The sequence below is a fragment of the Amphiprion ocellaris genome, chromosome 3, assembly GCF_022539595.1.
Source record: "Amphiprion ocellaris isolate individual 3 ecotype Okinawa chromosome 3, ASM2253959v1, whole genome shotgun sequence".
In the NCBI taxonomy this organism is placed as follows: domain Eukaryota; kingdom Metazoa; phylum Chordata; class Actinopteri; family Pomacentridae; genus Amphiprion; species Amphiprion ocellaris.
In genome coordinates, this window is record NC_072768.1 from 2,842,329 (window position 1) to 2,867,772 (window position 25,444).

The 25,444-nt window shown below is 38.8% G+C and overlaps 2 protein-coding genes across 4 annotated transcripts in view; both read right to left on the reverse strand.

The window, feature by feature from the left end:
- Position 1: 1 nt before the first annotated feature.
- Positions 2 to 13,457, reverse strand: odf3b (outer dense fiber of sperm tails 3B). Of its 3 annotated transcripts, none has more exons than XR_008600438.1 (9): positions 13,323 to 13,457; positions 10,171 to 10,285; positions 9,873 to 10,076; positions 9,698 to 9,799; positions 9,482 to 9,603; positions 9,259 to 9,399; positions 7,367 to 7,481; positions 3,638 to 5,591; positions 2 to 3,533 (listed from the first exon to the last, which is right to left on the reverse strand). XR_008600438.1 is itself a non-coding variant. In XM_023281365.3 (7 exons), exons 1-7 carry the CDS (start codon positions 13,323 to 13,325, stop codon positions 9,089 to 9,091), a joined length of 780 nt encoding a protein of 259 aa, XP_023137133.1. In that variant the 5' UTR covers positions 13,326 to 13,457; the 3' UTR covers positions 8,864 to 9,088. The 3 variants fall into 3 exon arrangements, 1 of the variants encoding a protein (XP_023137133.1); XR_008600437.1 differs by having other exon boundaries at positions 4 to 3,574; XM_023281365.3 differs by lacking the exons at positions 2 to 3,533; positions 3,638 to 5,591; positions 7,367 to 7,481 and adding an exon at positions 8,864 to 9,181.
- Positions 13,458 to 17,765: 4,308 nt separating this feature from the next.
- Positions 17,766 to 25,444, reverse strand: part of shank3a (SH3 and multiple ankyrin repeat domains 3a) — a 226,061-nt gene continuing 218,382 nt past the window's right edge. Inside the window, exon 31 of the mRNA XM_055009172.1 lies at positions 17,766 to 22,979. Coding sequence (XP_054865147.1) covers positions 22,415 to 22,979 — 565 coding nt within the window. The 3' untranslated portion in view covers positions 17,766 to 22,414. The remainder of the gene's footprint in view (positions 22,980 to 25,444) is intronic.

Sequence of the window (25,444 nt, forward strand, 5' to 3'; positions counted from 1 at the left end):
AGATTTAACATGGTAATAAAATATGTTGTGTCCAGGGGATGGAGAGAGTTTATTGAAGTCTTCTTGGGCTCACATTGGAAATCATTTAAAATATAAACTTGATATTCAGTCTAAGGAAACTGGAAACTGCAGAGCGACAGAAAAACCAACAATATCTCCTGTTTTCTCCTTTAATGAGTCGACTCTTCTTGTGCTTTCAGACCAAAGAACTACAGACTCTTCACAACCTGCTCAAACTCTTGATACAGGACCTCACCACACGGGTCAAGAAGGTTTCCTTCTCCTCATTTCTACTCTGAAGCTCACCTTCTCCTGCTCAAACTGCTGACAAATGTTTCTGCTGCTCTAAAGTCTGGTCTCCAGAACTTCCTAAAAACTCTCAAAGTCTCTTCTGCTGCAGGTTGCTTTGTAGAACTGTTCCAGAAAACCTCACTAAACCACATGGAGGGGCCTCAAGATAGTCATCCAAATGAAACTGTACAAAAACCAAACTAGCACAACCCAAACGCTAAAGTCTCCTGCAGCCTACCAGACAACCTCTGAGAACAGAGAATCAGGACAGGAACTCTTACCTTCTGGACAACCAACGTTGGTTCTCAAACAAGAATACAGAATGTGTCTGACCAAAAACCTCTAAAGACTCACTACAGCCAAGATAAAGACACAACTCACCTGCACCAAATCCACTAATCACTGCACACATTAGTACCATGTGCTAACTGTGGCTAAAGAACCACATTTACCAAGACAACTATCCAGTACAAAGCCCTAAAACACACCAAGAAACACATTAAAGACGATTTTACTGCTGGAAGCTGCAAGCCAACGCCTAAAGAACAAACTGAAGCAACAGAGCCAAACCCAGTTCAGTGGTGAATAGAAGCAGAGGAAATGTTTGTCTGCAGTTAAATAAAGCAGGAAGACACTGAGCTGCTCAGGTGTTCCTGATAACACCAAGCAGCCACCTGGACAGCCAATAGGAACACAGCTTCCTGGAAGTCCAGAGGGCTGGCTTAGTCAGGTAAATTTAGTTTAAAGTTGAAGCAGAAAGTTAACAAAGAAAGTTGAAAACCACCTTCTGATCCCTGAAATCTCTGAGTTTTCACACAAAGAACGCCTGAACATGTCAAACTGGTTCCATAGTAGAACCATCATTGTAAAAACATCATAGTATGGTGTGTTGCTCAAAAAACATTAGGACCCAGCTGTCTAGGGTCACCGAGGAGCAACACAAAAACAGGACAAATGCTGGTTTCCAGGGGGTTAGGAGGATATTTATTTGAAAGAAGAAGTTTACAACAACACAACATGTGAGCAGAAAAATCACAAAGTCTGTCTTTAGTTCAGCTGAAAATATTAGTTTTTGTCTTTTTTATTGACCAAACTTTTCAGGAAGTAGATGAAGAATAATAAAAGCTCTCATGTAGAAGTCCAACTTATTTTGGATCCTTGTGGAGAGTTTAATCTTAGAGTTTGTAAAGATGCTGAGTTTTTAGAGTCACATGGATTGTTTTGACATTTAATAACTGAGTCCTGAAATAAAATTACAGTTGTAGATTTCTGTCATTTAGTCTGGACTAAACAAGTAACAGCAGCATAAATCTCAAACGTCATTATGAGGAGTGTGGATTGAGGTTTCTCACTTGATAATGATCAAAACATGAAATTCAGGTTGGTTTAAAGGAATATTCCACCTTAAATCTTTGAATGTTGAACTAAAAGGTTGGTTTCAGGAAGTATTCCACCTACAAGGTCCTCACACGTCCACCTTAAAGGAACATTCCACCAAAAATCCTTGGCCATGCACCTAAAATGTTGCTTTAACTGAGTATTCCATCCAAAATCCAAAATGTGACAAAAACGTCATAGTTTAGTATGTCATCCAAAATGTCACAAAAACTGTCATAGTTTAGTATGTCGTCCAAAATGTGATAAAAACGTCATAGTTTAGTATTTCGTCCAAAATGTCACAAAAACTGTCATAGTTTAGTATGTCGTCCAAAATGTGGAAAAAACGTCATAGTTTAGTATTTCGTCCAAAATATCACAAAAACTGTCATAGTTTAGTATGTCGTCCAAAATGTGATAAAAACGTCATAGTTTAGTATTTCGTCCAAAATGTGACAAAAACATCACATTTTAGCGTGCCATATGATGAAATAATGTAAAGTAGGCCGTGAAAAACACTCTAGAAGGGTTTTCTTTGAAAAAAAATCACCATGAATTTTGGCGCAAATGCCGAAAAATGTCATTTTTCAACATGTTGTGAAAACATGCCATATGATGAAATAATGTAAAGCAGGCTATGAAAAATACTCCAGAAAGGTTTACTTTGAAAAAAAAATCATCATGAATTTTGGTGCAACAAAACGCCATACTATACTATGTCCAAAAAAAAATGTAATTTTTCAACATGTTGTAAAAATGTACCATATGATGAAATAATGTAAAGGAGGCCGTTAAAAACACTATGGTAAGGTTTTCTTTGAAAAAAAATCATGAATTTTGGCGCAAAAAAACGCCATAGTATACTATGTCGAAAAAAAATTGCGATTTTTCATCATGTTTTAAAAACGTGCCATATGATGAAATAATGTAAAGGAGGCCGTTAAAAACAGTCCAGAAAGGTTTTCTTTGAAAAAAAAATCATCATGAATTTTGGTGCAAAAAAACGCCATAGTACTATGTCGAAAAAAAATTGCGATATTTCATCATGTTTTAAAAACGTGCCATATAATGAAATAATGTAAAGGAGGCTGTGAAAAACACTCCAGAAAGGTTTTCTTTGAAAAAAAAATCATCATGAATTTTGGCGCAAAAAAAACGCCATAGTACACTACGTCGAAAAATGTGATTTTTCAACATTTTGTGAAAACATGCCATATGATGAAATACTGTAAAGCAGGCTGTGAAAAACACTCAAGAAAGGTTTTCTTTGAAAAAAATCATCATGAATTTTGGCGCAAAAAAACAGCCATAGTATACTATGTCGAAAAATGTCATTTTTCAGCATGTTGTAAAAACATGCCATGTGATGAAATAATGTGAAGGGCACCATGAAAAACACTATGGTAAGTTTTTCTTTGAAAAAAAAATCATCATGAATTTTGGCGCAAATAAAAACGCCATAGTATACTATGTCGAAAAATGTCATTTTTCAACATGTGAAAACATGCCATATGATGAAATAATGTAAAGGAGGCCGTGAAAAACACTCCAGAAAGGTTTTCTTTGAAAAAAAAAAATCACCATGAATTTTGGTGCAAAAAAATGCCATAGTATACTATGTCAAAAAAAATGGGATTTTTCCACATGTTGTAAAAACGTGCCATATGATGAAATAATTTAAAGTAGGCTGTGAAAAACACTATGGTACTGTTTTCTTTGAAAAAAAATCATCATGAATTTTGGCGCAAAAAAAAATGCCATAGTATACTATGTCAAAAAAATATTAAACAACCTACAGAGGTTGTTTGTTTGGTGAGACTCTTGGACCTCCATCAGCTGATGTGGATGTTTGATGGTCTTCTTCTCTAGTGCCAGATGATTCATCCATGAATTCAGCAGCTACAGACTGAAATGAAGCTCATGCTGCTGTGATTGAATTCCTGTTCCAGATCAAATGTTCAGAGCTCACCTTGAATGCAGCCGTCTGCTGTCTGATAGTTTTTCTCATTGTAGTCTTCAATAAAGTCTTTTTCCTCATGTCAGGATGTGGTGAGATTCTTTCTCAGTCTCTGCAGACGTCCCTCATTGTGCATCTCCAGAGAAGAAACAGAAAAACTGATCACTGCTTCAGCATCAAACGCTCTCCAGCATTGAGAGTGTTTTAGGAATTCATTCATTGTGTTGTGAACTTTGAAGGAGCAGAAACTTTACAGCTGCCAAAGATATGAGCTCCAATTCTGGATGTTTTAGGAAATGAAGTTCATCAAATGAACACTTGATTTTTGCTGATAACTCTCATTAAATTACTGAAGAAATCTAACATAAAAACCTGTAAACTCTCAGGCAGCTTTTGTTAAAGTTTGTCTATAATTCTATCATCATGTTCTGGAACCAGGACTCTGCAGAAGTTCCTTCAATCAGATACTTGTGTGTTTCTATTTAAGGCCTCAGGTTTGAACGTACAGCAGAGGATTAGAAAGGAGTGATTTTAGTATTTAAATCAGTCCAGTAAATGTTTGGAGTAAAAATTAGTAAAATTTAGATTTAGATTTGTGTCAAATAATATTGTAGAGTCTCACTTAAATATATCCAAATGAGTTCAGTGTATTTACATTTTATAGAATATTTGATTTCTTAATCTCATTACTGTAGGGTCTGACCCTAAATATTATAATAATGATGTAAATTTAAATAAATAATATTGTAGTGCAGAGTCATACATTTTAATCAGGTAAACTTACATAATAAATATCACTGCACAATCTTAACCTGAACATTCATATTACTGAGGTAAATTTACATAAATCATGATACTCTAGAGTCTTAACTGAAATATGTCTAACATGAATCTTTTTGTATTGTGCTGATAAACAACAATAACCCGACTTTCAGATAATATTTATTGTCTGTGATTATGAGACTAAATTCCTCCACATTCTGGAACTTTCTCTGCATCCGCTGTAGGAATAAATAAAAATAAAATCTGTTCATTTCCACATTATGCACATTTATTTATTCTTAATATCTCAGACTGAATGGTAGCTGGCAGTAAAAACAAACTCATCTGCTGGACTGAATTTCCCAAAAGGAAACATGGACAGAATTTAACACCCATGTATCCATGGCAACGCTAACGTTTCTGCTTCTTACCAAAGTTCACAACACAAGTAAAGATTTTAATGTAAAACTTCAGGGATGACTGCTGACCATAAGTATTCTGATCAATACTTCATGATCAATATCAGGACAGATGTTACAATTCCAGCTGTTCCATTAGACTGCAGTTATTCACAGAGAAATTAAAACATCACATTCCTCATAAAAACTAGATGGAACTTTTATTAAATAAAGTGTTGGTGAATAAACAGTGTAAAAAGTGCAAAGCAGCTCCATTAAATCAGGAGATGTGAGACTTCCACAGCATGGATCACCATCTGCTGTGTTGATTCATAGCTGAATGTCAGAATGAACTGAGCTAGAAAAGCTGCTTTGAGCTGCAACATTACGGTCTGACAATCCAACACCATCACAGTTTTCATCTGGTTGTTTTGCTCCAACATGCTGTGAAGTTCAGTTTTTACCTGAATCAATACAGAGATTCTATTTCCAACCAAGCCTGGAATAAAAATTAGAATGTTATGAAGTTATTAATGCAACTAAATCCTTTCAGATGGAAGGATTTACTTCTAAGTTCTAATTCAAGTTTCAGTTGGAGCTCATTGCATTCACAAAGAAAAACAGTGAAACCTTCATAGCAACATTTAATAAACCTAAAGCTTCCCTGTTGGCTCATTGGTGGAGTTTGTTACTGAGCATCTGAACCTTAAATCCAGTGAGAGGAACATCTTCAGTCGAGGCCAGTCAGAGAACTTCAAGACCTTCCATCAGCTGGACCAGATGTGGCATCATCTCCCTCTGAACATCTGGATGACAGGAGAAAAGACAGAAATCAAACACAGATCACAGAAATACAATTTATTCACTTTCATCATTTTATAAAAGTAGCATGAACTTTATTAAAACTTGACAACATCAGTAATGAAAGTAAATGTTTTTATCTCATGTTGAAGTTAAATTTAAAGTCAATTTTAATGACAGTTTATCCTGAGAGGAGTGAGAATGGAGCTTTTCTTTCCTTTTTAGAATATTCCCTCAAAATATTGTGTTTACTATTGGCTTGAGAAGCATTTTTCTTTACTTATTTATATTTAGATACCTCAGACTGATGCACTTTGCTGGTTTGCAGATAATTTCATGTACAATGACAATAAATATCTTCTATTATAACATATTTTGCTTAAACAAGAACTGCAAACCTTCTCAACCATCTCTCATTCTGCAAAATTCCAGCTGCGACAAAGAATTATCTGATGTAGTTATTATTATAATCTTTACTGAACCAGCTCTGGAATTAATAAAAATCTGTATATGGATCTGATTTTCTCTGATGGAACCACTAAAACTGCATCCAATAAAGTAAATCTCTTCTGCACTGCACACATACTCCACTTTTGTTTAACTCTGGATGTCAGAGTAAAGGCAGACAGATCCACTGATCAGCCACAACATTCTGACCACTGACAGCTGAAGAGAACAACATCCATCATCTTGTTCTAATGCAACGTTCTGCTGGGAAACCTTGACGTTCATGTGGATGTTTGACATGTACCACCACCTAAACACTGCAGGACAAACAACCCCCAAGTCTCCATGGCAACAGCAGTCCTTGATGCCAGCTGCCTCCCTCAGCAGGACAAAATAAAACTTCTCAGGAGTGGTCTGAGGAACACGACAGAGCTAAGCTGTTCACCTGGGTTCCACACTCCCCACATCCAGATCTGATTGAGCATCTGTGGGATGGTCCAGGATCAACCTGGTCTAGGTAGGACCCACCCTGCAACCCACAGGATCCACAGGATCCACAGAATCCACAGGACATCCCCAGAGATTCTGATGAACCACTGGGTCAGAGGAGTTTTAGCAGCATAAAGGGACCAACACAGTATTAGTCAGGTGGTCAGAATGTTATACTGTTATATTGTCATGCTGATTATATGATCAGTAAATGTTACCATCAATTATAACGTCCACATTGATCAGGAAAAAAAACAACTATCAGTTCATTCAGAAACTGTGGGGTTAAACCTAAAAACACAGACCTCAACAGCAGTTTGTTTCATAGCAGAACACCAGCCGGTTTTCACTAAAGAAGCTTTCAGAGCAACAACTAAATGACAGTTTTGTTCTCATTAAGTTCACAGAGTCAGAGTCAGACAAAATAATGTTTACACACATCAGGAAAAGAAAAACTTTTATAAATATCTCATTTGTATAAGTACTTCTATACATATAGATTCCTCTTTCTAAGTTTGATCAAATCACGATAACTCTGTGTCCTATTGTACGATGTTTTCCCAACAGATGGCGCTACCCTCATGAATGGAGCATCAACAAGTGACGTCTACAACACAACAGAAATGTCTGGAAGCCAGTGGCCTCCACTTTGAGCACCTCTTGTAATTGTAGAGGCCAAAGATAACTTTTATGAATCTCGTGATGTCTGAATAAATTTCGTATTGAAATATTGATGCAAGTTTTCCTTTTCCTGATGTGTGTAAACATTATTTTGGCTGACTCTGTATGATGGATTTCTGACAGGTCACCAGGCAACATCTTTTTATAATAATGACAAACATACCTGCATTCTACAGGAGTGATTTTCCTCATGTGCAGGTAAAGATGTGTGAGGAGATTAGAGAAAGTTCAACCACTGATGTCCAGATGTCCCTCTTCTCCCACCTTTCCAGTTCTTTCTGTGGGATCCCAAGGCATTCACAGGTCAGATGAGATGTATAATAACAAGAGGAAGTTGTGGATCCTCCGTGATATCCCCTCCTAGTTTCATGTTCCTGGAAAACTTCCAAAATAAGTTGCCTGATTTGAACCACGTAAGCTGGCCTCTTTTGGAACAAATGTGCAGCAGCTCCCTCTGGATGTCCGAGCGCCTGACCAGTCACTACCCAGAGCTTATGGCCATGGGTGAGGCTTGAAACGAAGATCAGCTGCTAAATTGAGAGATTCACCCTCCAGCTTTGCAACCCCAACATTACTGATGATGCTGCACCAATCTGTCTATCCATCTAATGCTCCATTTTCCCATCAGTCTTGAACAAGATGCCAAGATACTTCACTACTACTCATCCCCAATCCAGACAGGGCAACCCATTGGTTTTTGGCAGAGAACACTGAGTCTTAGAAGTGCTGACTCTTTAACTTGCCACTTTGCACCGGAAGCTCCCAAATTCTTAAAACATTAAAACATGATTATATTCACTGGTGCTTTATTCTTCCGTAAGTTTTCAACTTAGTGTTCTTTTCTGCAGGAGGGTTCCCTGGACAATTCTGTAATGCATTTCTTTCTCATGGACTCAACAACACAATGGAATTGATGGAAAATTAGACTGTGTAAACAGGATACTGAATACATTATCTGACTTAGCGTCATTAGATAAGAGGTCATCCATTTTGGAAAATTTTGCTTGTTTTAGTACTTCCAGTGTAGCCACATATCTGAACAGATATCCAAAGTAAGTTGCCACTTTGGGTGAAGTACAGCTCCTTGAATTGCAAAAAATAGAATAAAGGATATAGTACCAAGCCTATAAAGTATGTTTTTCTAATTCTACTTTGATGCTAGTAAATAAAGAGTTCCTACCCTTGCCATGGAAAGAAAGCTCTGTTGAGCTTGCGTCTTATGGATGTGCTGATGTAAACATGAATTATTGAATCAGTATTTTGCAAGCTAAATGGCTGTGCTTTGACAAGACATAAAATAACTCTGGGGTCCTTAAAAACCTTCTGATAATACTTCAACCTTTTCTTTAGACTACTCTCTAAAGATTATGTGAAGGCTATTTTACAAAAATGTCTTTTGTTTTTTGAGATGTGTTGAGGGGCTCGTCCACTGGTGCTGGTATTAAATCTTTACTTGAAAATAATCAGGAAAGTTTGAGTAGAATGGTTCCATCTCCGCTCAGCGTTGTGTGTTCAGTGCAGCTAGGGTGTGTCAGTGTGGTATATTTAGTAGTTCCACAAGCTTTTGGCTTCTGATTGTCCATTGATCATGTGAAATACCTCATTCACATAATAATCCATTTTTACAACCCACAAGAAACAGCCGGACTGGAAATAAAACTGGTCGGAAAAATTTAAATTTTAACACAAATGTCCAACACATATCACTGATTCGTTTTATTGGAAAAAATATTGTAATTTACTTGAAATACTACAAAGAATCAACTACCATTACAATCTGGCATACACTTGTGGCAATAACATAAGATCTCAGTAATCTTGTGAGGTTTTCTTTTTATACTTTTTTCCAGAGTGCTGTGTGAAGTTCCAGTTGAAAGAAGAGACATTAGTCATCTACATTTACAATAAGGGGTGCGATGTATTGCGAATGATGCAGTCCAAAGGAGAAGCTTGGAGCTTTTGTTCTTGTCATAGTTACCTAGGATGAAAACACTGTTAGTTAATGCTAATATCTGAGGCCTCAGTAATCAAATAAGCCATACTGAGATTTCTTACCTTCTCAGGATAGTGTGCTCCAGGTCCTGGTTTCTTTGAGCTTTCACCAGGAACAAAGTTGCGGCCTGTCATGCTGTACCCGGGAGGTTTCTGCCGGTAAATAGAGGGGTCCACGACTTTGTAGGAAGCAGGTCCAGGAGTCTAGAAAGGGAAAATGTATCAAGAGCAACAGTGAATCAGGATGTCTCGCTGCTGAATGTTTTTAGTGACTATTTATATGGACCTTCTTCAGATCTTCATGGAAGCTTCCAGTTTTGCTGCGGCCATATAGTGAGTAGGAGGGAGCTGAAGATTTGGTCCCAGATTTGTACCCCAGTATTGGGGGCAGATTGTATGTGGCTGGACCTGCAATAGGATAAAGATAAAGTTTACATAATGTGTGCAGTGAAACTTTGTAATTCACATCATGTATAAAGCTGACAGAGAATGGGTTTGTTACCTGGTGTTTGGTTATTGTAGAATTCTTTGCTCCTCCCAGATAGAGAATAAGCTGGAGCCGAGGAAAAGATCGACTTCCCTGAACGCTCTGGGGAGTAGTGTCCTAAAACAACAAACGGAAGGTAAAGTGTCTGAGATCAGTAGTATTTTATTTCCATGTTTAGGGTTTCTCTGACCTGGTCCAGGAGCCTTGGAAAATTCTGGTTCCTTTGGTCGGCTGCGGAGTGAAAACGCAGGAGTGCCCTCTGTGCCCTGTCTGGTGATGTTGGACGGGATTAGATACCTTGGTCCAGGGGAGCAGTTAGTAGTGGCCCCCTTTGGACGTGTCCCAAAGCTGAACATTGGTGCTTTGTAATGAGTAGGGTCATGTATAGAACTGCCTTTATCGAGGAACAAAGACAAACCATAGTATTTAGCATAATAGTAATAATAATTATGGTGCTGGTGGTGAAAAATGAACAATTTTGGCTATACCTGTGAGTCCAGGCAGTGCATACTTTGGCCCTGGGCTACCATAGAGTGCAGCTATAGGTCCTCTGGGCTTGTGGGGCCTCCAGGTTCCAACCCAAGGTTCCTCACTTGTTGTTACCTTATGAAAAAAGATATACATGGCCTTTAAGTCATAAGAAACGCACAAATTTGAAAAAGTTACAAAAGCACTCATCCTTAGGGAGGTTGTGACAGAAAATAAGCATTAACGTCATGCACCAGATGGTTTGTTACTGTGAAACCACCTTCGAAATCGTCCATGGAAACTGTTAGGAAAAGGTCAGGTGCATTCAAAAAAATCCTTGGCAGGTGATTACATGAACCATCTGTTTGTCACTGCTCATCACAAGCTAACTCACATCTTAAATGTGCCTGTAGTTGCCTGTATTGTTAATGATTGCGCTGACCTGCTGTTGATCGGTCACAAGCACATACCTTAAAGCCCAGATGGATTCTCTTATGACTGTTGCTTTGCAAGGTAACTCAAGTGTATGGTTAAATAAAATCCCCTATAAAACCATTATGGCACAGTTGACTTCTCATGATGTCTTTACCTTCTAAGTATTTAACTCCCATTAGAAATGTGGACAGGTCTGGATCATGCTTGAAATATTTTAATTCTCACTTGGTAAATATACCAGGAGGATAACTATGGGATAGTGCCTAGTCCTAGTCAGCAACACTGACTTTCTTATCATCTGGTTTGTTTTTCTCACATTTTGCTACCTAGCTAATTAGCAAGTCAGCACAGAACCCTAAGAAATGCTTATGGTTAGGGTTTGTCAAACAGTAATTTACCAAAGTTTGATGAATAGACTGGGAAGCAGTTGGCTATTGCCTGTTTACTGACATTCAGATGACTCACAGCCATTTCAAAAACAAACAAAAAAAAAGGGTGCTTCGAACGGAAGCAGTCTACCTTGTTGGATTTTTTTCACAATCTGTCATAGAAAACCTGTTTTTCCACCACTTGGCGAGTCAGAACCTGACACTGGTGCCATAACCTGCAGTCGGCCAGCTGGTCTGTTACGTATTTACAAAGATTCTGACCTGGAATGCTTTTCAACAAAAGAAACAGAGACAGGTTGACACAGTGATACACTTCCTTCTATATATAATACAACATTCAGTGAAATAAGGAACATTTATTTTAAGAAATTCGACTCTGTAATCTCAGATTTCCAAGAGCTACATGACCTCTCAAAATTAAAAATAGTCCATGGACGTGAAAATTGGGGCATATGTAGCTGTCAATGAGGAAAACAACATGCCAAAACCTGAGTCAAAAGTTAAAGTACTGACAGGGCAGTAAAATGATCGCTGTCAGTGTTTAATCATTATATATGCTGCTTCGGTTTAATATTACAGCTGCATAAATGTGTATGTTGCCTTTTACACTATACTTGTTAAAAAATAACCCAACCTTCACCCCACCTCTGGGTCACAGTCTATTTTTCGACTCAAGTCTTTGGTTTCAGCATTTAACCCAGACTGCTGGGGTGCTCATTTGACCCAAGTTAATGCAGTGTTATATATTACTTGGTGTCTCATTGCCTTCCTATTTTTACATTTAATACGTCTACTAATAAATAATTCTGAGCCTGAATATGACTGCACTACTGTAATAAGTAACATTATAGAACAGTATGTTTCACTATACACAGTTCACATTCACATCTTACAGTTGTTTTAACTCACTTCTGTTTGCTTCTGGGTTTTGCTGTGCTAAATTGATTTTTTGTTTGTTTTGTTCTTTTAAAGATCATCAGTAAAATCACCTGTATGCACCAGTGTGTAACAGTAGCTAACTAATGTAGCTAACTAGCATAATATTAAGACAAAGTTTAATACTGTTGTTCAAAGGGTCCAGGTGGCCACATATCAATTAAAAAATTTTTTTTTAAAAATACAAAAATCTAAAAAGATTGTCAGTGAGGAAAAACCATCAACCCTCCCATCACCACCATGAACTAACACTTTTTTTTTCAGTAAAATAAATGAAAGATTCCACTGTTATCACAGCTTGTCCAAAATATAGGTACATCTTCATATTAACCTCCATAAAATCCATGCACTCTGATCAAAAGAGGAGGATCTATAAGGTTCAAAGATGGATGAACTGGGAAATGAATGAACCAGGAGCTGGGTCAGAGAAACTCAAACAGCTGTTCAGCTTAGAATGAACTCTAACAACCACACTGACCCAGCAAGAAAATCCAGAAATGTGTTTACGTTTCCTCAAATAACCCAGAATTATGATCCAACATAATCAACCCAGCTATGTGTTTAAAGGAACAACCCAGCTCTGCAGGAGATTTTAAAGGTTTTCTGTCTTATGCTGTATGCTGTATGTTTTTTGGTCCACAGCACAATAGAATAGAATAGAATAGAATAGAATAGAATAGAATAGAATAGAATAGAATAGAATAGAATAGAATAGAATAGAATAGAATAGAATAGAATAGAATTTATTTCATTGCCATTGCACATTCTTCAGATCCCATTCTTTAAGATTGTCCTATGTTTGTATTTGCCCTATAAAAACCAGGCATCTCTAAAAAGTCAACTTTAGTTTTTACTGGTCAGGAAAAATATGAAAAAAATGTAACATCGGGGGTAATTAAAGCGGTCAGATAAATGTAAAAAATAGATTTGTTCTGAAATGTAGAGAAGCAGAAAGATCAAGTTGAAAAAAATATCAATACTCAAGTAAAGTAACAAGTATCTAAAAGTTGCACCTAAGCACATATACTTGAGTAAATGTATTTAGTTACATACCGCCATTGTCCCTAGTAGCAGGAGTGTAATAACACCATGAACAGCAGCATTGCCAGACAACCATAGTATTAGATATCTTAAAAATAGTAGATCACATACAGCTGCATGCACGTTACAACATAGTTTCATTAAAAATTAACAAACTGTGGTGAAAAATGCTCAAACAATTTGTGAAGACATGTGCATGTCATGTTAATGAGCTACAGTTTCACAATGGTTGTCTTTTAAAGTGTATTTTTGGTACTATATGCTACAATAGAGACCTTGTGTATTATTTTGTATTGTCCACCAAACACATACAAACTCTGGCTGCTCTCAGTTCAGTTACTGACAGAAAATAAAAAGACAAATGATTTTACCATATTAAAGCTCCGATCCTGTGGTGAGTGTCCGTGTCAGACTTTATCCCTGGAATTCAGCATGTGGACTGAACCCAGACACAGATTGTTTAGACTTGTCAGCTTCACTATGACAACGTTGCCATAGAGATGACTCTTTGACAGGCATACACAATATGTAGAGTATGAATTTGTGTGTGAACTGTGCAGGAACTCCTAAAATGTGAATACATAAAATGTATTATGCAGATGTTGTGAATGATTTATTGGGTATGAAATACTGTAGCCAGCCGTGGGGTCAAACTGTGGACACGGAGTTTGGACTTAACTTGCTATAATAATACAAAATGTAAGACAGTAAACTTTGTAATAATGTCACTGTAGAGTTGTAACTCCAGAGCTTTGTTTCCATTCAGTTATTTCATTACAGTTTAACAAAAGATCCAGGATGCGATCCAGGACTGGCCCACGGCACAGAAAAATGAGGCCAAAGGTTCCCCGCTTTACTCAGTGCACCCACATGACTTTTTAATGTTGTTGCTGGTGTTTTTTTTCTCTTTTTTTTTCTTTAATTTAAACTCCCAGCTTACCAACTAAAAGATCATGTAAAGGGATTGGGGTCTCAGGGATGCATGATCTGAATTTACTGTAAGCACCATTATATTTGTACCAACTATTCATAAATGCAATGCATGTTTAAGACTAATAAAAAATGAACTACACAGCCCCAAAACCTGATTTTAGTTAGAAATCATCTTATACTCATTTTTAAGGTATTGGCACACTCTTTTAAGTGCCCTCTGTAAACAGTGGTAGTATGTAAAAGTCTGGGCAAAAACCTCACAAACACAATATTTTAGCGCCAGAGAAAGCAGTTCTAACTGAAGTACATTGACTTGACTTAGGTTGAGACTGGAGGAAAGTTCACAGTTGGCATTTTATTTGCTATAGCCAAAAAACCCATAAAGACAGCTAGAGTTGAATACATATTTACTGTATGTTTGTGATATTTTGAAAAGGAGAAGATACGTAACAAAAGGATGTGGAGTGAGACCCCAGAAGCAGAATCTTGCCTGAGGCTCCAACAAGGAGCAAAAGTCCTCTGAATTTTTCACAACGGAAATTTTAACTAGTCATAGCATGAAAACAACAGATGCTAACAACATTATCACTGTTTAATAATCCCAGTTAGCCATGACAGCAGGTGCCGCTGTGAGATCCTCCCCTTCACAAAGCACAGGCGGTCAGTCTAGTAACCCCACAGCATCCCACTGTCTGATCAGAGGACACCATAGACCAGCCCTATTCAATTAGCGGCCCGCGGGCCACATGCGGCCCGAAAGCAACCGTCGAGTGGCCCTAAAGCAACTGCCGAGTGATTGGGACTTGGGTCCGAGAAAAACAGAAAAACATCTTTCAGTTACACTAACAAGTTCTTACAAAAATTCCAACATTATTGCAAACATCGAATGCAACACTTACCGTAACCTAGCAACTAACCCACAATGCATTGTGTTGAGGAGACGCGTTTGAAAAGTTAACATTAGCAGTTCTATACAGGTGAAAATAGCAGCACGTCTTTTTCTATCCTGAAACGACAAATCGGCGAGGAAAACCGTCGGTTTAATCCTGCGTGGACTGACAAGTATTTATTTATTTACCACCAAGTCTGAACGCCAAACCAATGCGTTTACTCTGCAACGAGTGCTTTGCAGCGCTGAAAGATTATCATGTCCGAAGACACCACATTGGAAAAACATGCCGCGTTTCGGACAAACTTTCCCGAGGGATGTCATGAGAGAGCGGCTATAATTCAAAGTTTGACTGCATCTTACAACCGGAGCTGTACTACAATGAAGCGGACCTGCACAGCTCAGGAAAGGGCCACGAAAAAGAGGCTGTTCACAGACTCAGAAACTGTGAAGGACTGCATGTTGGCTGTCGTGGATGAAGTTTTAACGGACGATAAAGTTAAGACGAGTGTGACATCTGCTATCAAACAGGTCTGACACGTCAAACATTCTCGCCACAGATGTCTTCGAGACATGGTAAGTGCAACAAAGCAGCGTGCTGTAGCAGACACTAAAGGTAGTTTTATGTATTTATGTGACTATTTTATGTTCACTTATTATAAGTTTAATATTTAAGAAAGACATTTTGTTTTGACAGTTATTTCACTTAGTTGCACTTTATTATGCACTTTGATGTCAGCTTTATTTCGTTTCAAAGGGATAGTAACTATCACTGTGCCTACTGTTTATTTTTTTGATTATATGCACTGAAGATGTGACTGTCTCAGATGAGACCAAATATGGGCAGGGACAAACTCTGTTTTTTGTTATTTCAAAAGAAGAAAAATGTCTCAAGTTCTGAAAAGTTACTGTTAAGCAAGTTACTTTTTAATGCACTTTGAGATGTGACCAAAACAAAAGATGGTGTTTCTAATCTGCACTTAGTTTTTATGTTCATATGCACCTTAACCTGTGCTTATATTTACCTATCAAAATGTGTTGAAGTTGTGTGTTTGAAATGTAAAATTTAAAGAAGCTGTATTTCAGCACAGGTTTAGTTTAAGTACTGCTCTTCTATTGTGTTTATGTCCTTTTGGATGTGGCAATACGTTTATAAACATCCAGCGTGTTTGTTATCTGATCTGTTTGTGTTTATTTTAAATGGTTAACTTTGCTCACTGTCTGCTAAAAACATCCGGCCCAGCTCATGTTCTTAGTCTGAAAATCCGGCCCGAGTCAATTTTTAATTGAATAGCCCTGCCATAGACTGTATATAAAGGAGGAGACCCACATCACTCCGTGGCCTGACGGCAGATGAATTGCGCATGCGCAAAGTCGCTGCAGCTCCTGTCTCGGCTTACAGAGCGGGATATAAATGAAAATGTTTCTTCAAAAACATATTTTGGGTGTTTTATACTCACTTTTTGTCTCTCACACACTGCTACTCCTCTCTCCTACAACTTTAATGACAATTACATGCAAACGAAAAATTATGCAAATTAGGCGATGACGTAATTTAGCGACTTCTAGCAACTTTCAGGACAGCTAATAGCTACTTTCCTTACTGAGGAGCTGTCAACACTGGGGACACGCATGTGGCAGCAGCTACACAGCCCATATAGACTGTAGCCACTAACCAGGTAACACGGAAATGAATCCAGTGTTCATCAACCTCAGTTGCCCCACGGTGCATTTATTTGTCTCTGTTGTGAAGTAGCCTGTCTCATGCAGCGCTAAACAACCCTACCTAAATTAACCAACTGCCTGCCTGCTTGACAAGCTGGACTACCCATAATAATAATCAATTAATAATCAATTAATCGACATAACTTGACGACGATGACCTCACAACCAATGTTATTTGGTGAACTGGTACAGCATATGATCAGTATACTAGAACTGAATATTTAGTTTGTGTAGGTTTATTATTAGCCTACATTAGGTAGAGGCAACACTTGCTGTGACTTATTTGCTAGATGACAAACAGAAAAAATAGCTTTCTGCTTTCTTGTAGCCTAATGTCGATCTCTTTTAATTTAACAGTTGTTACGGTAAAATGTTTCATTGACCCTTTGTGTGTTATTAAGATGTTAAAATAAATGCCGTTACAGAAAATGTGTTCCTGATTTTTTTATTTTTCAGATCTAACACTGTTACATTAAGGCAGCCAGTGGTTCTACACACTGCACAAAGTGCCCTTTTTTTTCCACTGAGCACCTGATCTCCAAAATGTCTGTGGACGCCACTGCTGACCAGCTAGCAGTTTGGTAGAACCATGTTGGGCTTGTTTTTTCTTGGTCTAATGAACAACTGTCTTGGAGATCTTCAGTTTTTTCTCTACCTGTCTCTCACTCATGCCATCTTCCAGCAGTGCCAAGATGGCTGCTTTTGTGGCTTCACATAATTCTTTAGTTTTAGGCGTTATGTGAGAGCTGACAGCTTCTGAGTTGTGCTACGGCTTGAATGTCAGCAGGAAACCACTCTTTACACGTGCAGTGCTGCTTATGAAATGGCCTCTTATAGACCCTGGGAATACAATGAAGCTGAAACATGTCAAACAGGAAATAAAGTATTACGGAATCTGTGGCATTTTTCGTCATGTTCATTGTATTCTTCAGGTAATAGACCTTTAGTGGTACCAGGCATTGAAAGAAAACAAGGGTAATCTAATCATTTTTTCCATGACTGTATGAGCAAATGTATTACACTTGTGTGAAGGTTTCAGTCCAGACATTTCCTCCCAGCTGGATTGGATGTGGTTGTGTGTACATTTATTATCCTAAAGCAGCAGAAACAGTACACTAAGAAAGGACCTTTAGTAATGTATATAATTTTTGCTGTACACACAAACTGTATGTATATTTCTATTTTTGTGTAGTATTTACAAGGACTAAACCACACTGGAACATTTGTACTAATGAGACACTAAAGCAGGAGCAAGAATATGAGACACTTCATGTTTTAATTATAAATTTATTACATAATATAACAAACATATATCTCTGTGGTGGAGATATCCTGGGCAACATCTCAGATCTTGCCTCAACCTTTACTATCGCCCTTGCTCTGTTTGCATGAGGAATACTAGGTAGCTTCTGGTTTCGCTTGTGTTTTAACTTGGGCTCTTGTGGATTGAAGTGTAGGGGGGATTCTGTAGTACCCTAAGTGTCCGGAGGGAGAGAAGTCACAGATGAATCGCCTGGTCGTTTGGATGTCGAGAAGGGGAAGTTCACCCGTGAGACAAGGCTGAGGCGTTGCAGTGATACATCCACCATTCTAAACTTCACAGTGCAAACAAGGAGAAAACCAACAATGAAAGAAAAAACCCCTTGGATGATAAGATCACTGGCTCCAGTGGGCCACCGGACCCCAGTGGGTTTTTAAAAAGGTCACACTGCTCCCCCTACGCTATGTAGATTGTGCTTTGTTGATTAGAAAATAAGACAAAGATAACCCTTCACTTAACTTATTTGACCTAATGATGTGTATGTCTATCACACATTGCTCAGTTTGCATCTGTATTGGTAGTAAACTTGCACAACAATCCAAGCAGCATTGATTCTTCTAGCCAGGCCAGCCTGCATCAGACTGTACACGTTCACCTCTCAAGTGTTTAGTCTCTTATTTGTATTTATATGGGAACAGTAGCCTTCAGCACAGTCAAATCAAGCAAATGTGTTACGTCAAAATTTAAATAGAAATGTTAATGCAAGTAGATATACACAGACTATATATATATATATATATATATATATATATATACACACACATATATATATATATATATATATATATATATATAGTCTGCTTCTTCACAAAATAACAAAAATGACTGTACTTCCACCTGCAGGAAAATACAGAAAGATCTAACACGTCTGTTGTTCTCAAGATTTCCAGGAGATGGCACCATATTATCATATTATCTAACAGCTCAAGAATGCTGTAACTAAGATAGTCCTAAAGCAAAGACAAATACACAGTTAAAAATTAAGTTACTTTTTGGCACATTTTTCCTTTGTGTTGTTTGTTCCTCACTGGATTACCTCATATAGCATATCCAAAACTCAGAAACTGAAGGTCTGAAAAAGGAAAAAGGAGTGCTGCCAGACAGAGTGGAGGGTAAGGAGCGCAAATGCCATCTGGGAATGAGCGTACAAAACAGTGACACTGCATAAGGTGTACCTACGCAGTTACAAGGTGAGTTGTCTTGCAATATAAAATGTGACAGTGTTGTTTACTTTGTTTTATTTATTTATTTTTACCAATATCTCTCCCTCTCTGCTCGTCTCTGGGGCAGAGCAGTCCACTATCTGAAGACGTCACTGAGTATAAAACAACAATGCAGAACGATGATGTTCAATCTTGAAATGAATGTGTGCATTTTCTTCTGTCTGTGTGTGCATGTTTTGTGAGTTTGTGTGTGTGTTTGTGTGACACAGCCGCTGCCGGGAATCTCTGATGGTAATACAGTAAGGCTATAGTGGACTAAACTCCAAAGATGTAAACCCTAAGGATTAACCACACACTCTCTCACTGTCACATGCATTCTCATCGTCTCGCTCCCCAACAGATACACAAAAAAAATGGAAAGCATTTGCTCGCGTACACACACACACACACACACACACACACACACACACACACACACACACACACACACACACACACACACACACACACACACGCAGCACACGGTGAAGAGGAACGACCACACAGAGAGGTTCAGGGAATCCAGATGCACGCATGCGCTTGGACGATGGGTGGCTTTTATGTTAGCACCTTGTCACCTTGTTTTGTGCAAATCATCCCCTAGTTCATAGTTCAGAGTTCAAAAGTTCAAGAGTTCATAGAAAGAATAAAATCTGCTCACCTTTTCCACAGGTGGTTAACTATGCATATATGCCAAACATTCATATATAGATCTATATACTTTTTGTTTTTCAAAAATTTATATGAAATCTATCATATATACATTGCTTGTGATTTTTTTAAAAAAAGCAAAGATTTGTAGTTTGTTGGTTTTTTTTTTACAAGTGTAAGTATGTTTAGGATGAACAGGATATTTTTTTCTTTTTTTCTTCTGTCACTCTAAAATTCAAATGAGTGAAAGATTTTAAGTATCATGTTCCACACGCTACAAAATCTACCCACAGTGTCCGAGGGTAACGATTCGACGACGACGACAAAATTAAAAAGAACAGCAAAAAGAAAACAAAAAAAAAAGAAGAAGGTCCAAATGAGTCTGAGGACATAACACTGGAATCAAAAGTAAAATGATCAGTGAGGTCACAGTGAGGCAGTGAGTGCTATTCCTACAACCCAGATACAACGAAATGTTCACCACCCGCTTTTACAAACTGCTAGCAAAAAAAAAAGATGCACACAACTTTTCGCCAAGTAAAACTGTCTTGGCATACTGACTGGATGCTGCTGATGTACAGAGGTTTTTAGTGTCAATACAGTTTCCTGGCATTCTGTCAGAGAAAAGCTATGCTAAAATGCTTTTTTTGTTGTTGTTGCTTGAATAAAACTCAGTTTCTCACTGCCAGCAGAAGCTACTCATGAGTACAATTGCAGATTTGTGTTGTTAAAAGAAAATTCAGTTTTTCCTTTTTGTTTTTTTTTTTGTTTTCTTTTACAACCTGGGTCTTATTTTTAGTGCTCTGGCTGCCACCGTTTACATGATAAGACAATGGTAGAGATAGAAGGTAGCAGCGACGGTGCGAGACACTGCCAGGTTGTAAAATACTGAATTTTCTTTAAGACCTTACAGAGGCTTCCCCATCCCCACAGCCTGAGGAACTACAGACATTTCCTGCAGTGGCATTTCAGAAGGGCACACACATCTAGCTCAATTAAGCTTGTATGGCGAGTTTGTCTTAGTTGCACTCCAGGTAAAGGATTCTAAGGTAAACAATGATTTGCTTTATTTGTGCAGTTTAAACTTCATTTGTCCCACACTTTGAACTTAAAAAAACAGTTAATGATGCTCTCCTTTCCACTGGGGATTAAAAAAACATCCCAATGTTTCCTTTACAATACCAGACCTCGTGCAACCTGGTCTGAGAAGCATCTTCAGGGGTTACAGGGATGGAAATTTATACTAGCTGTCTACCATTTTTCAGACTGGTGGTGGTGTTGAATTGTCCTCAAATGTAAGAATTTAAATAGATTGTATTGAAAGAGCCAACAACCTCTTCATGCTAGTGCCCCAAACTTCCATCCCTGAGTGATAAACAGGCATAAGATCCAGAGCAACCAGCCGGCTCAGCGGGCGGCTCTCACAGTTATTGGGGGGTGGGGGGGGGGGTAAAATCGGAGACATATCCATGGCAGCGAGATGTGTAGCTGAAGCGGTAGGGATGGGTATCAACTGGGGTCTCAGCCTCACATTACGGGATGCCCTTTTAGTATGAAGGAAGACTGTAAGAAAATAAACACAAACAACAAACTCTCTGTCCAAAAACATGATGCAACTCGTCATGCTACGGTTCAAGAAAGGGTGACCATAAGGAAGGTTGTATACCTATGACAAAAATTTCATTTTTGTATCTATATACTTTTTTCTTTCAAATATATATATATATTTATATATGTATGTATATAATTGGTAGAAATGAGTAAACTATTGGTGGAATAGATTTAAAGATTTCTCTCTGCCTTCTATACTAAAAACCAAAAACAGGCGCAAATTAATTTATTACATATCCTCTTTGCAACATTGTCTTTTCTTCTGAAAGCTATATTTAGATACATATATATTATATTATATAATACCTATATATAATATTCCCTTTGGAAAACCCAAAAATTGATTATGAAAAAAGCCACGAGTGTTGGTTAAACATTCTCCAAATATAATAGATAGCACAGTCTGGGTACCAAGGCAGAGGGGGTTTCTCCCGTGGTTTACTTTGTGGAGCTCCGCCTCTGGGCTCTAAAAGTCTTCGGTTTTTAAAAACAACAGCAGGTATACAGAAGACACACCTTTTCAGAGCTGTGTCAGCACTATGACCATAGCACTGTGTTCATCATTGTTGATCTCTGTATAAATATTGTGAAAGGCAACTGAGCTTTTCTGTTTGGAACAAAAATTAGTCCTCCTCCTCCTTTACTCAAACTGCAAAAAGGCTTTTCAGAGGCCTAATAGACGGGGGGATAGAGGTAGCGAGGAGAGGAGGGAGTCATGAGAGAGAATGTGTGGGTGTTACTAAGGAAACAACTGAACCTTTCACAAATCAAATGTTTTAATTGGAGCTCATGCGATTCTCCTCGGCGAAAAAAAAGACCAGATATCGTTTTGAGGTCTGATCTAATTGGCTGCAGCCAAGGAGGTGGGCAGACGCTAAGGGCCGAGTAGAGGGGGACGAATGTATTCACTCCTCCTCTTCAGTGCAGTGCCAAGTGCAGGGTGTTAATGCAGAGTGGGAACGGAAAATGCCGTTAAGGACCACAGGTAAACATTTGTGATACCGAACATAAAAAAGCAGCCGGAGTAAAAGAGGAGCGGTCCACATTGTTTTCTCTCCTATTCATCAGCTCTGTATCTCACTGGTTCTGTCTTCGTCTCTCTCCATCTGTTGCTGTGTCTCAGGGCAGGGGTCAGCTCTCCAGCAGCTGCTTTAGTGCTCGCTCAATGTTCATGCGGTGTCCGACTCGCGTTACTCCCAGCTCCGCAAAGTCATCCTTGGTTAGAGCCGGGAGGTGAGAGCCTTCGATCTCGTGTTCCTGAAACCCCGCTCTGTGCTCCCCCAGATTGATGCTCTCCAGCCAGTCTCCAACGTCGTACTTGTTCCAAAGGTGGAGGGGTTTTTGGTGGAAGGGCCGGAGGGCTAAAAGCGGTGACCCCAACCCGGGGGAGTGGGAAGGGGACGGGGAACGAGAGCGGGAACGGGCGCTGGAGCTCCTCATTACAAAGCGGACCTCTTTAGGCTCCTGGGGTAGGCTGAGGCTCGAGGACTTGAGGATGGTTTGAGGGGGTGTAGTCGGTGAGGTCGGTAGGCCGAAGCTTGAGAATCGTCCGAGAAGGTCGCCCCGGTCAGGTGAGCCTGAACCTGGGCTGGGGGTGCGTCGGGTGACAGGGTAACGGCTGCCAGGGCGGATGGTGTACGTGGTTCCATAACTTCTCTGAGAAATGGTGTGGAGCTCACCTAAGCTGCTGAAAAGTCTGGTGGAGACACAGACAGAGAGGTTTTAGGAACGCTAACAAAGCAAAAGAAGGGGAGCAAAGTGATTTTAAAGTAGAAGAAAGAGACCAAGCTTTGGGTTATGTGTATTAACTGTCAGTTATTTTAAGGGTTTAAGTTAGTATAGGATAGAAGTTAATGGCTGTTAGAGATCACACTAGTCTCAAAGCAGCAAGCTGCAATCATTGGTGGTCACATCATGAGTTTCAGATTTTATTTAGAGTTTTGAATAAAAATCTATTCATCTAATACACTCTGTCCAGCTGACAATAGTGAAAGTCTTTCCCCTGTAATGAATTTAATCAAAAGTTGCTTCCTATGAAGTCAAAATTCACTTAAATGATTAATGTGAGCAACAAATGCAGGAGCTTTAGAAACAGATTAGATTTACAGCATCAAACACATTCATTCTGTTTTACATCAAAACTGCACATTTTAAATGTGACAAATGTAGTCGAAATGCACACACACTCACGCACTCACCTACATTTAGACAAAGAAGGTAGATCAAAAGTAGAATAGCGTATTTGGTTTTCAGCTTTGTGTCGGACTACAGCTACAACTCATTCAAGAACAAAATCATTCAGTAAATGTGCCTTTGTGTGACCCAGAATTATGGCTTTGTAAAGAAAACAGATGACAAATTTCCTGTCCTCAAACTGCTGTGAAAGGCCATGTGGGGACGCACAAAGCTGTGTGTTTTGCCAAAGCTTAGCTTCATTTAATCGAATGAATGTTTATTTACCTTGGAAGTGCAGCTAACACTTAATTCAGTGCATCTTCTATTTAGGGAATATAAGTGGCCAACCAACCCAGTCTTAGCATCTGTTTTATGAAGAGGAAGGACTGTACTAGCATAGTCTAGCAATCATTCTTTAGTAGCAGAAATCTACAGTTATTCTCACATGTTCTATAAACGCTGCTTTATCTACCTTTTTTTTTTTTTTTTTAAACATCTGACCCTCTTTTGAGAAATATTTGAAGCATAAGTTTGTGAAGAATCTACTGATCTAATGGAGGGAAGATGGTCAGGAAGAAGGATGGATTAGAGATTAAGGTTAACATGAGAAGTTTGTCCATCTTGGTGCAAGTGGAGAAGCAGAAAAGAGAGACCTAAATGTGATAAAGAGTTATTGCAGTGGTGTCTATTTTATTCATGCATGTTAGCATGTCTAAATAAAAAAGATTTGACATGGGTGAGATTCGGACTAAAGAGTGTGATGGAACAAAGGTAGCTAGGCAGCACACAGGCTGGAAAAATGATCAGACTACAGGGAGCCGACGGACATGGGATGAGCTCCATGCGCACTTACACAGTCGTCCTGCCCTCCTGGGCGCACAGTCAGTTCTAGACCAATCAGATCAGAGCAGCAGGGCGGAGCATGCAAGGTGAGCAGAGAGAGAGCAATGGGAGAGAATGTTAGCATCACTCCATGAGACGCAGCCTGCCAACCAGACTTATAGCCTGCCTCAGCCGCCTCTGCTGTCTGTGACATGCTTGGTGTGTGCATGTGGCTCTGTGTATGCTCCTAGATGTTGATGTGTGCATTTGTGCGCTTGTGTTGGCATGACAAAGACAGCAGAGCAGGTTTCAGCACTGGATGGTCTGACCAGTGGGCCACATGAGAGAGAAATGAGCACACTATTCACATATCAAACACTGCACAAAGAAAAACAAAGAACAAAAGAAACAAATAAAAGGAAGGCACATGTCTCTTGACTTTTAAAGTTGATGTGGACCTAAAGAAGTTCAATTCTTGCACATACATTTCTATATGTACTATGAAAGATATTCATTTACATTTGTACGTGCTGTTCTGTACATAGGGGATGTATATCTGTGTGTTCTGTCATCTCCAGAAACACAAATTGCACTATACTCTGCTCTGTTTTAGCGTAGTTTAAGAAACCTACAGTGTCCAATAAGCAAGACAGTCAGGGACCATGGCCATCCTCAACACAAACACTGAAAAACAAAACAAAGTTATGCAATTTACATAAACAACGAACAGAAAACCAAAGAGCACAAATGAAATTAAAGTTTCTAAACCACCCAAAGCTATGATACACAGCATGTGGACGAGGTGGATACAGGAGAGACAAAATACGGCAGTGTGGTTTTTGAAGGGGTTATAGATGGAGCACACAGTGGATGGGGTAAGTGATAAAGGTACATTAGAATTCAGAGTGCTGGGAAGCTAATGCTATGTGTGAAAATACTCCAGTAGGTGGGGGGGGAAATGCAGATGCAGAGAGAGAGAGAGAAATAATGGTGTGCATGATCATCTTTGTCACATTCAAAGGCAATCAACTGTCAGGATGGAGATGGTGGGGATGTCTTTGATTACATAACCTCAGAAAAGGGTGAGCCCAATTAGAACTGGGTGTTACATGATATGCTGTATTTGATATCATGGTCGCCTTTTCCATCCACGGACGTTGCCGT

Excerpts from the sequence above, each read along its gene's own strand:
- odf3b (XM_023281365.3), bottom strand. Across the intron at positions 10,077-10,170 it reads TGCACTGCCTGGACTCACAG|GCAGTTCTATACATGACCCT; the intron begins GTATAGCCAAAA and ends TCCTCGATAAAG. Across the intron at positions 9,400-9,481 it reads TCCATGAAGATCTGAAGAAG|ACTCCTGGACCTGCTTCCTA; the intron begins GTCCATATAAAT and ends TTCCCTTTCTAG.